The sequence below is a fragment of the Macaca fascicularis genome, chromosome 1 (assembly GCF_037993035.2).
Source record: "Macaca fascicularis isolate 582-1 chromosome 1, T2T-MFA8v1.1".
NCBI classification, from domain to species: domain Eukaryota; kingdom Metazoa; phylum Chordata; class Mammalia; order Primates; family Cercopithecidae; genus Macaca; species Macaca fascicularis.
Genome location: NC_088375.1, coordinates 197,195,716 through 197,208,902, shown reverse-complemented (window position 1 = coordinate 197,208,902; position 13,187 = coordinate 197,195,716). Strand labels below are relative to the sequence as shown.

The following is a 13,187-nucleotide window of genomic DNA, read 5'->3' as shown; positions in this document are numbered from 1 at the left end:
TTGCCCACAAGAAAGGTGCACCCCGCTCTGCTCCCATCATGCAGGCAGGAGCTGAGGGGGCAGCTCTGCCCCTGCAGTGGGTGTCTGCCCCACCCGGCTCAGCCTGGGACTGGGTGGGTCTAGTTCAGGGGAATGATGGGAAACACACTTTGTCCCTGATGCACAGCATCTCATTCATTGAAGACGTACATGTTAACATCTCTGAAACTGGGATGCATCTTCCGGTTGGATGGCACAACATAGTTGACTGTGATGTTTCTTTCTTGGTAGGACATGTTACACTCAATGGCATCTTAGATTCAAAGAAACTTGGTAAGCAACATTCTCCAGTTAGCCTTATCAAAGAGCTGATATTTTACTCTCCACCTGTCCCAGGGAATTAGTACTTAACTGGCTCTGAGCACAGGAAGTGGGGGAAGGAGTATGATTTATCACCACCCCCACCACCCTACCCCTTGCCCTAAGCACTTTCCATGTCCTGAGCTATGCAGATGAGGAAGACGCCTTCCCCAGCCTAAAGAACATGAATGGCCTGGGCCACGGAGAGGAGAAGCACTAGAAAGCCAACTGAGACATGCAAGGACTCATGTGGTCCAAGTGTGTGCGTGCATGTGTGCCCATGTGCACATGTGTGCACATGCATGGGCTCTCAGGCCTTGCCCATGCACCCTTTGGCTCACACCCACAGCCTGTCCTGGTCATTGTCTCAGCCCACTCTTCCTCCTTTCGCTGGACTCCTCAAAGATTCCCAAACTCCACTCCCCAATCCTCTCATCTGGCTTCTGCCCTGACAACAAAGTCGCCGTTACGGGTTGAACTGTGCCCCCCACCAGGCCTCTATGTTGAAGTCCTAACTCCCAGTAGCTCAGAAGGTGACTGTATTTGGAGACAGGCCTTTAAAGGGGTGATTAAGTTAAAATGAGGCTGTTAGGGTGGGCAGGTAATGGACCAGTCCAATATGACTGGCATCCATAAAAACAGGAAATTGGACTTACAGAGGGAAGATGATGTGAAGAGACAGAGTGGGATGATGGCCACAGGCAAGCCAGGGAGAGAGGCCCAGAGCAGAAGCTTCCCTCACAGCTCTCCGGAGGAAACAACCCTGTCCACATCTCGATCTTGGACTTCCAGCCTCCAGAGCTGTGGGACGGCAAATCCCTGTTGGCAAAGCCACGGGTGCTGTGTTACAGTAGCCCAAGCAAATGAATACACTCACCGGTAACATCCCAGTGCCCACACTGACAGCCACTGCTCCCTCCTCTGTCACTTGCTTTCTCTGTTTTTTGTTTTGTTGTTATTTGTCTGTTTTTCTGCTCTATCACCCAGGCTGGAGTGCAGTGGCACAATCTCAGCTCACTGCAACCTCCACCTCCTGGGTTCAAGTGATTCTCCTGTGTCATCCTCCTGAGTAGCTGGGATTACAGGCACCCGCCACCATGCCCGGCTAATTTATGTGTTGTTAGTAGAGATGGGGTTTCACCAGGTTGGCCAGGCTGGTCTCGAACTCCTGGCCTCAAATGATCTACCCACCTCAGCCTCCCAAAGTGCTGGGATTACAGGTGTGAGCCATCGTACCCGGCCATTTTCTCTGTATTTAACACCAAAACTTGCTCTTCAGCAGCACTGGCACAGCTCCTCCTGGCCTCTCCCACTGCTCCCCTTCATCTGGGTGCCTCCAACGCTGACGTCTCCCCTCTCCTGCACATGCTGGCCGGGTGACCTCCTTCTCACCGCGGCTTCCACCCCCATCTGAACGCTGATGACCCCAAAACTGTCTCTAACTTAACATCTGTGCTCCAAGGTTCAGACCAGATATCCACCTGCCTCCTAGACATCTCTGCTGCACATCCCACGGGCATCTCAAACACATATCCAAAACTGAGTGCTGGGCATCCTTTCCTGGTCTCTGCCCTCCCTGGTACTGTCTATCCCAGCAAAGGACCCCACTGTGTCTGGGACACCTCCCTTATTCTACTGCTCCTGAGACTGGGTGACAGACTTCTCTACACACCCAGGGCACCCAGTTCCCCTCAGTACCCGGGGTCACACTGTCCTGCCACGGATCCTGGGACATCTTTCATGGCAGGAGCAGCGTTGGACTCACCTCTATGCAAAGACATCTCAGATGCACACTCTGGACATCCCTGTCCCCGAGGAAGGGGGCAGAAACCCTTCCACACCAGCTATACAATGATCAAGAAACGGTCACTCAAAGAGGCACCCTATCACAGACAAGTTTTTATTATCCTGCATAGAGAACCCAGGAAATATAAAAACATGTCCAGAAGGAACCCCCTCCGACTGGCCCCCTCCCTCCCAGGGTGAGCTCAGACCAGGGTAATGGGGGCTTGCAGGCCACCTCTGTCCAGCGAACAAGTTCCATATAAAAATAGATCTGTAGAGGGTTCCCAGAGAGCCATCGCCCCGCATCACGCCTGTGCAGGGCTGAGGCCGGGGACCCATCAGGATTCTGGGACCTCACTCCTCAGTGGAGGGGAGATCTACCCTGGACACCGAAGTCCTGCCAACACAGCCAGGGGCCCTTCTGCAGGAACAGCTGGAGTAGCGGGAGGAGACTTTTCCCTGCAGAGAATGACTGATGTAGCTGGAGATGGGGATGAGGCTCCATCCACACAAGAAGGGATGCTGGTCCAGGCTTCCCAGGAGGGGTGGGGAAGGCGGATCCTGGAGGGCACCTGGCCGGGGGCTCCCCCAACCCTGACAAAGGTGGTAGCAACATCTTGGTCTCCCCAGTTCCCCCAGAGTCACTGAGCTGGGGCAGGTGCTCAGGAGACGGGGAGGCAGGGGGCTGGGGGATATTCCAAGAGCAGAGGAGCTGCTGCTGGCAGGGTGGGGCCAAAGGCACCGCTGTGAGTCACTGTCCCCCACCTTGGGGTGCCCTGCAAAGATGCACTGCACCTTCCGCCTCTGGGCTCTTTCTCATGCTAGCCTCTCTGCATGGACTCCTCTTGTCTGAGGCCTGCCATCTTGCCTGCCGGACACTCCACGCACCCCAAGGAAAGAACCTTCCCTTTCCCACCTGCAAGGCCTTGTTCAACTTACATCTCAGCTTCACACTTCACGAGAGCGGCTATCTCCCCCTCCAGCCCACCCACCCACTGATCCAGAGGGCTCCTGGGGGCCCTGGGCACCGGTGGATGGTGCCCTGGAATTACTTCTTGGTACCTGAGCTCTTCTCCTGGTCTAGTCTGAGCCCCCCAAGGGCAGGCTGTGTGTCTTTTTCATCTCTTTTCTCTACCCCTTGTCTTCTCCTTCCCGCTCCATCCCACCCCACCCACACACAGCCAAGCACAGCAGACAAGTGTCAGGGGTGGCCTGAACAAACTCAGCCCCTGTGGCCCTGCCAAGATCCAGCTGCCTTCCTGCTACCCTACAAAAGCCCTGGCATCCTGGGCCCCACCATTCCCGGGGGCCCTTGTGGATAAGGAACTCCATGGTGGGCTCAGCACAACCACTCCTGCCAGGGCTCCACGAAGTCAGAGCAGGGAGGGGCTCCATGGAAGGCTGGCTAGTGCCCAAGGCACGGAGCTGGCTGGAGGGGGTCACCTCTAGAGTCCCCACGGGCTGTACAGGGAAGTGGGGGTGCCATAGGGCAGGACCAAGGACTCTCTCTCCAGAGCCAGCTCATCCCCGGATTGGGTTCTGACCCCAGCTCTGACCCTGACACCTCACTTGGCCTCAGTTCCCCCATCTGTACACTGGGGGTTAGACCAGCCTGTTTGAGAGAGAGGACCCGTCTCTGAGTCTCCTCTTCACCCTCCCCAAGGCTGGAGAGAAAAGCTCTTGGGTCCCTGGGGAGATGACATGGCCCTTTATGCTTTTCCCAGATGTCCTGGCCACTGAGTTCATAAAGGAATGCACACGAGGGCCTCGTAGAGCCCCAGGGAACACCAGGGCCTTGCATGACCCAGCTTGGTCAGGATTCTTGGCCTCACCCTGAACTGTCAGCTCAAGGCAGGGGAACACAGAAACCAGCTCCTGAGTCTAGGGCTCTTGGGCGTCAGCCCCTGAGCTGAGCACCATCTTTGCCTGCCTGGGCCTTGGCCAGTATCCAGTCAGCCCCTGCCAAGGCACAGGGAGCTGAGGACGATGCGTCTCTGGTACAGCCCCCGAGGCCTGAGCCACCAGGCAGCTGCAGTCACTGCCAGGTAGAACAAGAGCCCCCTGGGACCCACGCTGTCTGACTGGTCAATGGGTCTGTGGGAAAAGGGAACACCCCACGGGGTAGGCCCCAGCCCCTAGTGGGTATGAATGGCAGTAGGGCATGAGCCAGGGCAATCTCAACCCACTGTCTTCCCTCCAATCCCTGCCCCAGCTCTTCTCTGAGACCCCGAATTTCCTCCTGCTGTTATCTCAGGGGTCCTCTCTAGGGACTTGAACCTCTTTTCCGGGGCACTGAGTTAGTGAAGGTGTTCAGACTGGTGAAAATGGGAGGGGCAGGCAGTGAAAGCGGGGAAGCTGGGGCCCCAAACCAGATCTAGGCCCAAGCGGAGGAGGAGAGTCCCTCCCACGCTGCTGGAGCACAGCTTGCCACGGTCCTTGGGCAGGGCTGGGGGTCTGGACCCCCACCGGAGTCCTGCCTTGAAGAATGGGGTCCACTCACACCTGCACCCCCTGGCCCTGCAGCTGGAGCACTCGTGCCTGCAGGGCGCTGATCCCGCTGAGGAGGGCCTCTCGATGTTCAGCTGAAGAGATGCCTAGGCTCACCAGGTCCCTGAAACAAAGGCTGGTCACACTCAGCTGGCTTGACCCCAACTTCTGCTCCTCCCATGAAGGCCCTCCACTCTCCCTCCGCTTCTCTGGACAGGTTGGGACTTCCCAATATAGGCAGGGGCAGGGCCCCTGGTATCCCCTAGCCCCGGCCTTGACCTTGGTGCCTCGGACTCACTGGGCGGTCATCTCGGCCACGGCCTCCAGGCTCCCATAGCCAGCAGCTGCGAAGCTGTCCTTGTAGCGGCACAGGTCCAGGGCCTCCAGCCACGCGCCCACAGAGCCAAAGGAGGGGAAGGTGGAGAAGGCACGGTCCGCTAGTGGGGTGGGAGGCCTGCGGGTCAGAGGAGCTGTGCTCAACCGACAGCTGGGATCTGGGCCCAAACCTGGTGGTCTCCCAGGGAGAGGCCAGCTGAGGATGAACAGGAGAAGGGGAGGGTAACCAGGCCCTGGGGCTGGACCCAGCTCACATGAGCACCGTGCTTTCCCGAAGAGGTGAGGGCTTCAGGTTCTTCAGGCAGGTGGAGGCAGAGCCAGCTAAAGGTATTGGAGTATCTGGAACAGTCTGGGGTAGGACATGCCTAGGACTGGTTGGTGACTCATATTTGGAACAACGAATATTAATTTCACATATTTGATTAATTGGGACTACAAATGTGTTAGGGCTATTACCACATCTATTTCTCCAGTCAGAGGTCATTGTACCCAGGGATGCAGGCAAAATCCAGGAGACGTGGAAGTGACCAGGAGGATGTGCAGTGCGGTGGGCCTGGGCAGGTGGGAGAGCTACAGCCCTCTGGGGCAATGGGGTGAGCGATCGCTCCTGGACAGGTTGGGGGGTAGAGGTGGTGGGTTTGCACTTGAGTCATGCAGGAAGACCCTCCATGGACAGGTGAGAGGCTGGCTGTCTCCTGTGGGAACATACCTGGGACAGGTAGTCGGGGCACAGTTGGGGGGCTCTGGGTCCTGCACCATCTTGCTCAGGATGCTGTGGATCTGGGAGAACCTGGGCCGCTCACCTGGGTCCTTCTGCCAGCAGTCGAGCATTAGTCGGTGCAGTGGGGTAGGACAGTTCCTGGGAGGTGGCAGCCGGAAGCCATCCTCCACAGCCTTGATCACCTGGGCGACGGGGATGGGGAGCAGAGAGGAGGCTCCAGGTTTCCCCAGGACACGGTGCGCGCACACACACACGCACACACACACGCACAGACACACACACGTGCAGACACACAAACACGCATGCACACACACAGGCATGTGCACGTGCACACACGCGCGCACACACGCGCACACACACACGCACATACACACATGCGCAGACACACAAACACGCATACACATACACACACACACACAACACACACAAGGAAGACTCAGGCAGTGGCCAGGCAGAACCAGAAGCAAGCAGACGGAGAAGAGGGGCCTGGGGCTGGAAGGCTGAGGGCCAACGGGCAGAGGTCAGGGAGCTGGGGCCTGAGGTAAGAGGGTCAGAAGGCATGGAGCTGGAGTCACCAGTTACTCACGTCTTGGCCAGACATGTCCCAGTAAGGCCGCTCCCCAAAGGCCATCACCTCCCACATGACGATGCCAAAGCTCCATACATCACTGGCGGAGCTGAAGTGGCCAAACTGAAGCGTCTCAGGGGCGGCCCACAGCGCCGGGCTCCGGCCACTCTGTAGGAGCAGGCAGGTCAGGGGCAAGGAGGAACTGGATGACACACAGGTTTCCCCACCCGACTGAGCCCTAGATCCAGCCCTGAGTGTCATCCTCCCAAGCAACCCCCAACTCCAGCTTCACATCTGGGAAAGACACAAAAGCTGACCTCAAGGGGAGGTCCACTCGCATTTATGCCAAGACCAGCTGGGTGGAGGGGCAGGGAAGGGAGTGAAGTGGGGAGCTAGGGGTTCCAGCGCAGCTTGGCGGGAATCAGAAGGCACAGGCAGGCTTGGCTGGGGGCACCCTCACCATAGTGGTGTAGACAGCCTCTGCTCGGTCCCGGGGGCCCCGCCCGAAGCCAGAGATCTTGCAGACAAGGTCGCTGCTGACCAGCACACGGCGAGCTGCCAGGCCCCGGTGAACGTAGCCCATCTCTGACAGATACTTCATGGCTGATGCCAGCCCAGGCAGCAACCCCATCAGTTGCCCAGCCACCAGCTGCCCCTCGTGCCGCTGTGGAAGGAGGAGACTGAGGCCAGGGCTGTGGGCTTGGATCCCCTGGTGTTGTGTGACGCCAGGGCAGTCACCCAGCTCTCGCCAGGCTTTAGTTCACCCTGTGACCACAGGTCAGCCCGGCCAGTGGGGATGATGCCAATTCCAAGCCCTACCAAAGAGAAAAGTGAGGGACCCCTGCCCGCTTTACAGAATAAAGTGGTCATTGGCAGCCCCAGGGCCACTCACCCTGAGGAAGCCGTCCAGGGCCCCATGGCTCATGTACTCGGTGACAATCATCAAGGTGCTTCCTGTGCCCAGGGATGGGAACACACATGCTAAGTTGACTACTCCACCCCGCGCACACACAAGTTTCCCCCCCGGTGCCCCAGACCGGGCCTCGAGAGCCAGAACCAGCACCAAGCTCCCTAATCTCGCCATCCTCCTGCCCAGCCCAGGGTCCACTATGCCGAGGAACAAAAGAGGAGACATCTTAGGTGGACAAAGGCCAAGGTCATGAGCTGCAACAAGCTTGCTAAGAAAGATCAGTCTTTCTAGGAGTGATATTCTAGGGGGTCAGAAGATCACTGAAAGGTCAGAAAGGTCATTCTGGCTGGGCATGGTGGCTGTAATCCCAACACTTTGGGAGGCCGAGGCAGGTGGATCACAAGGTCAGGAGATCGAGACCATCCTGGCTAACACGGTGAAACCCCACCTCTACTAAAAATACAAAAAATATATATATATATATTAGCCGGGCATGGTGGTGGGTGCCTGTAGTCCCAGCTACTCGGGAGGCCGAGGCAAGAGAATGGTGTGAACCTGGGAGGCAGAGCTTGCAGTGAGCCAAGATCACGCCACTGCACTCCAGCCTGGGCAACAGAGCAAGACTCCATCTCAAAAAAAAAAAAAAAAGAAAGGTCATTCTGAGCCAGAGTGGCCACTCTAGGAGAAGGGCCACCCTGAGTCAGTGAAAGCTGAGGTCCCTGGCTGAAGCTCCCTCCCATGGCTGAGGGAAGGACCTGGAGGGGCAGGGGCACCCCAAACTCCCACCCCATCATTTCCACCCACCATACTCGTGGGCTGGGCAGCAGCAAGGGAGCACCGGGCCCTACCTCGGGTGACAACACCCTCCAGCCGCACGATGTGGCTATGGTCAAACTGGCCCAGAGTGAGGGCCTCCGCCAGGAAGCCAAGCCTCTGTGAGTCGGAGGTGCTGTCCCTCAGCGTGTGCACGGCTACGGGCAGCTCCTGGCGACCGGGGAGCTGCAGGCAGCCACAGCACAGCTCCCCAAACCGCCCTGTGGGGAAACAGCACATCAGATACTGCCAGAGGCCACTGCTCTGGCTGAGCTGAACAGGCTGAGCCAAGGAGAAAGTGACTCTGACCAGCCTGGCCAACATAGCGAAACCCAGTCTCTACTGAAAATACAAAAATTAACCAGGCATGGTGGCGCATGCCTGTGATCCCAGCTACTTGAGAAGGCAGGAAAATCACTTGAACCCAGGAGGCGGAGGTTGCAGTGAGCTAAGATTGTGCCACTGCACTTCAGACTGGTTGACAGAGCAAGACTCAGTCTCAAAAAAAAAAAAAAAAAAAAAAATGACTCCAGATCATGGACTGTTTCCAGTTTAAATCCTGGTAAACTAAGTACCAGCAGTGTGACCTAGAATTCCATCTTGTTCCCTTTCTTGGCCAGTCTCCTCTGTGAAATGGGGATTCCTCCCTGCCTTCCTCAGTGGGGGGAGGTTTCCAAGTCTTAAAGAAAGGACGGGGCACATGCCAGCGTGCCAATGGCCATCAAACCCCATGTGACCCAGGACGGATGACAATGACATCTATTCTTCCAACCCTGCTCCTTTCTGGCTTCTGTCTGGAGACAGTGTCAGGGGATAATGTCAGGCTCCCAGTGAAAGCAGCTGCCGTCTCTGAGCACAGAAGGTTGAGGATTTGGAGTCAGGAAGAAAGGCTAGCAGGAGACTGGCGCTTAGAGAGCAAGAGCCGACAGCCAGGCCCTGTGAGGAGTGCTGGGAGGTCCCCACATTAGCCCCCAGAAGGCAGATATCATGCCCATTTCACAGATGAGAAACCGCGGCTCTGAGCAAAAGAAGGCCATGCCCCTGATCGTGCAGCGGGTCAGTGGGAGGGCTAGGACTAGAACTCAGTTATGTCTGGCCCCCAAGCTTGCAAAGGCCCCTCCCCACGGCCCCATAGAGGCCTGGGACTAAACTGCCAGTGGTAGTGTGCAGAGGTCTGACCTTGAGGACCAGAAGAGGGTCACAGACCCCTCTGCCATCCTCTTCCCTATAATCAGGCAAGCCAGGGACTTTCTGGGTGGAGGGTGGGCTTGGTGTGGAGGCAGGGTTTCCAGACACGAGCAGGGACTTGGGTGGAGGTGGGCTTCAGGATAGCGGTGTGGACAGAGTAGGGGCGGGGCCTGTAGAGTGGGTGGGGCTTCCAGATGGGGACAAGTCTTCCTGGGCACCCAGCTTGCCTGCTCCAAGCCTCCTCTCCAGCGTGACGCTTTTCGCATCCAGTTCCTTGGCAAACAGATGCACAGCCTGCAGTGGGTCCCCACAGCTCTGGGGGTCCAGGAATGTGCGACGTGTTGGGACTTTGACTGGGAGAGAAAGAGATGAACCTAAGGAACGGGGCCTCTGCCACTGGGGTGGACAAGCGGGCTCATGCAGTGGAGCAAGGCAGAGGGCTGAGGAGTGAGGCAAGGTGGAGCCCGCCCCTCCCCAGCCAGGCCCAGCCAACTCACAGTGGAAATACAGCTCCTCTTCATCATGGGCGTCCCCTCCTCCTTTACCATAGCTGCAGGGCCTGGCAGGGAGTTCAGGATCATTCTTTCAGCCAGGCCACCCCAGCCCTTCCCATTGCAGAGCACTGAGGGCAGTGCCCCTTGGTCCCTTCAAAAGACAAGGCCTGTGCCCTGGGGGAGGGACCTTCCTGTCCAGCTGGTTTAAAAGTTTCTCTGTGGTTTGACAACCTCCCCATGGCACAGATACAACCGTAGCCCTAGACCAAACCCTCACCACCACCACCATCCCTAGCTACTTTCACACAGTGAAAATTATTGCAACTCCAGAGGCACCCAATCCATACCCTGACTGCAGGCCCCCAGCTGACCCCAACCTGCGGTTTTATGAAAGTGTGAATGAGGCAAGCGGACCCAGCACTCAGGGGCAGCTTCTGGTATGGTCAGGAAAACAAACACGGAGAGTTAGCCACAAGCCCACTCATCAGTGCTGGCAAAGAAGGGCGGTGTACTGTGGGGACATGGGACAGACAGCCCTGACCTGATCTGAGCTCATTGTGGATGGCTTCCTGAGACAGAGGCAGCCACGGGCCAAAGGACCGCATCACAGTCAACAAAGCCACAGGTTGGCACTTGGAGCCCCCAGGGGCAGGGCCTTGCTGGCCCAGATAAAGACTTGAGCTTTGATTCTGGGAGCAGAGGAGAGCCCCTGTGGAGTTGAAGCAGAGGAGTGCAATGATTTGATTTCTACTTTAGAAAGAGCTCCAGTTGCAGAGTGGAAGCTGTCGCGGGTGTCACCACAGGAGAGGAGCTGGCAGTGCTTCCAGCTATGGGGTCAACATGGGCATGGAGAGAGGCAGAGGACTCGAGTGACATGAAGGTGACAGGGGCCACAGGGCTGAGAGGTTGCTGGATGGCAGAAAGGAAGAGGGAGAAGTTGCCCACAGAGTTCATGGTGGTGCCATTTACTGGGATGAGGAGACAAAAAGTTCATATTTAGACATCTGAGTTTGCAGGCCTAGGGGATAAGCAGGGAAGATAAGAAGGGGGTTCAACGTGTGTGTATCTGGAACTTGGAAGAGAGGCCTGCTCTGCAGATACAAATTAGGAGCAATGAGCATGGCCCAGGGAGAGGATGGAGTCTGAGAAGAGGGACTAGGAATAAGTCTGAGAAACCCCAACATCCAGGCTAGAGGAAGGAAGCACCAAGGACAGTACAAAAGAACCACCAGAGGAACAGAAGGAGAGTGGAGGGAAACTCGGGCAGGGTATCACGGAGACCAAGGACAGAGAAAGTAGAGGGGGTGGTAGAGAGAAATCACATAAAGGTACAAGGAGGAGAGACCAAGGGAGGAGTTTCCGAAGTTTTCACGACAGAGATGATCACATGTAGATACAGATGGGAAGGAGGAGCAAGGCTGTCACACGGGGGGAAGCAGCCACCGAAGGGTGTTGACGGCCTGGGCTCAGAACCTGACTGCACGGACCTGCTTCCCAGCTCCTCCACTCGGTAACTGTGGGACTGGGTGGCTCCGTTTTCTCTTTAATAAAATCAAGATAAAGATAGGCCTGCCAGACAGCAGCATGTCAGACAGCTTACCAAGCCTCCACACATGTTCACTGTTATGGGCGGAGAGGGGGACATTAGGAGTAATAGTGGGCTCCCAAGATGGCAAAAGGGTGGGGTTCGGTCATAGATGGAAGGACTGATCCTGGCTGGGAGGATCACCTCCTCTAGAGGAAACGGGGTGAGGATGGGTGCAGAAGCAGGCAGGTTTGTAGGTTTGGTGGTAAGTAGCTCAGGGACCAGTGAGGAGGCTAAAGAACAGGTGTGACAGGTGTGGCCAAGACAGCAAGCTGCAAAGACAGGGAATCTGCAGGCCAAGAGGGGTACTGGATTAAGTATTGGGGTGAGGCCAGGCATGGTGGCTCATGCCTGTAATCCCAGCACTTTCGGAGGCTGAGGTGGGTGGATCACTCCTGAGGTTAGGAGTTTGAGACCAGCCTGGCCAAAATGACGAAACTCTGTCTCTATTAAAAATACAAAAAAAATTAGCTGGATATGGTGGCACAGGCCTGTAGTCCCCGTTACTTAGGAGGCTGAGGCAAAAGAATCACTTAAACCGGGGAGGCAGAGGCTGCAGTGAGCTGAGATCGTGCCATTGCACCCCGCCTGGGTGACAAGAGCAAGGCTCCATCTCAAAAAAAAAAAAAAAAGGTAACGAGGCGAAGCATTCCAGGGGGATGGCCAGGAGGAACAGAAGAGATGATTCTTGGGAATGAGAAGTCAAAGAACCAAGGGGCAAGGGATGGGACAGGCTGCCTGGCAGCTACTGAAGTCACCCAGGGTGGTGACAGGATTTCCACGAATGAGGAGCAACATCCAGGAAAGATGGGTGGAAATGAAGTGGGGAAGGTTGAGTGGATGGAGGAGCGAGAGAGGGTGCGTGGTGTGGAGAGGAGAGAGGCTTCCACTGGACCACATGGGCTGGTGAGAAGTGGGCAAGCCAGGGTGGAATGGAGAGGAGGGAAACTGGAGGTGAGGGACCACGGCGCAGAGCAGGTCCTACACATGGGACGGTGTGAGAGGTGCTGCAGACAGCCCGCCAGGCTGGGACACGCATGCTGGCAGAGAACGCCTCTCTACCCCTCCACGCTAAACCAGGCTCACTCTCCCCATTTCGGTGCAGCTGGATTTGGAATCCCGCACTGGCTTGCTCCCCCTCTGTAGTGCACCTGTCCCCAGGGCACTCCTGCCCTGCAGAGCCTCTGCCCGGAAAAGGAGCTCTTGGCTTGCTCATCTCCCTCTGCCTTCTGCCTCTCAGAGCCCCTCAGTGCAAAGCCAGGATGAGATGCTCTTGGCATCTGTCCATCCCTGCTTTTTCTTTCTTTTTTTTTCTTTTTTTTTGTTTTTGAGATGGAGTCTCGCTCTGTCGCCCAGGCTGCAGTGCAGTGGCCAGATCTCAGCTCACTGCAAGCTCCGCCTCCCAGGTTTACGCCATTCACCTGCCTCAGCCTCCCAAGTAGCTGGGACTACAGGCACCCACCATCTCGCCTGGCTAGTTTTTTATATTTTCAGTAGAGATGGGGTTTCACCGGGTTAGCCAGGATGGTCTCGATCTGCTGACCTCGTGATCCACCCATCTCGGCCTCCCAAAGTGCTGGGATTACAGGCTTGAGCCACCGCGCCCGGCCCATCCCTGCTTTTTCAACAGGTCCAGCACATGGACCTTCATTCTCCATGAGCAAGGAGCTCCCTACTCTTGTCCTGCCCTCCTGATTTGCCTGGCCCAGGCAGAGCTGGCTTCTAGACTAGCGAGACAGTGTTCTCTCCCACTCAGTCACTTTCAGTGCCTCATTCAAGGCCAAGCAAATAGCCAGTACCAAATGAACACCCATTGTCCATCCGGCTGCCAGGCAGTTTCGGGATGCTGAGATGTGGCTCCCTGGCCCACCCACCTCTCTCCTCTGCTTTCCCACTCCATCCCATCTCATGCAGAATTTCTAACCTCTCTGGTCTGCTGATCTCAGCGCAGCCTGGGACCC

General features: G+C 56.7%; 1 protein-coding gene across 8 annotated transcripts in view; it reads right to left on the bottom strand.

Moving 5' to 3' along the window:
• Positions 1-2,225: 2,225 nt before the first annotated feature.
• Positions 2,226-13,187, bottom strand: part of EPHA10 (EPH receptor A10) — a 50,681-nt gene continuing 39,719 nt past the window's right edge. For 3 of the 8 annotated variants that reach the window (XR_012422374.1, XM_045374153.2, XM_065524826.2), the window contains 9 exons: positions 9,645-9,706; positions 9,375-9,500; positions 7,995-8,180; positions 7,129-7,190; positions 6,697-6,900; positions 6,255-6,404; positions 5,657-5,850; positions 4,910-5,065; positions 2,226-4,735 (listed from right to left, as the gene is read on the bottom strand). Coding sequence is in view for 3 of the 8 variants with exons in the window: in XM_045374153.2 (XP_045230088.2) it covers positions 4,621-4,735; positions 4,910-5,065; positions 5,657-5,850; positions 6,255-6,404; positions 6,697-6,900; positions 7,129-7,190; positions 7,995-8,180; positions 9,375-9,500; positions 9,645-9,706 (1,255 nt within the window). In the remaining 5 variants the exon portion in view is untranslated. Of the gene's footprint in view, positions 4,736-4,909; positions 5,066-5,201; positions 5,297-5,656; positions 5,851-6,254; positions 6,405-6,696; positions 6,901-7,128; positions 7,191-7,994; positions 8,181-9,374; positions 9,501-9,644; positions 9,707-13,187 lie in introns of all 8 variants that reach the window. The other 5 variants (XR_012422373.1, XR_012422375.1, XR_012422376.1 and 2 more) reach the window with 3 other exon arrangements.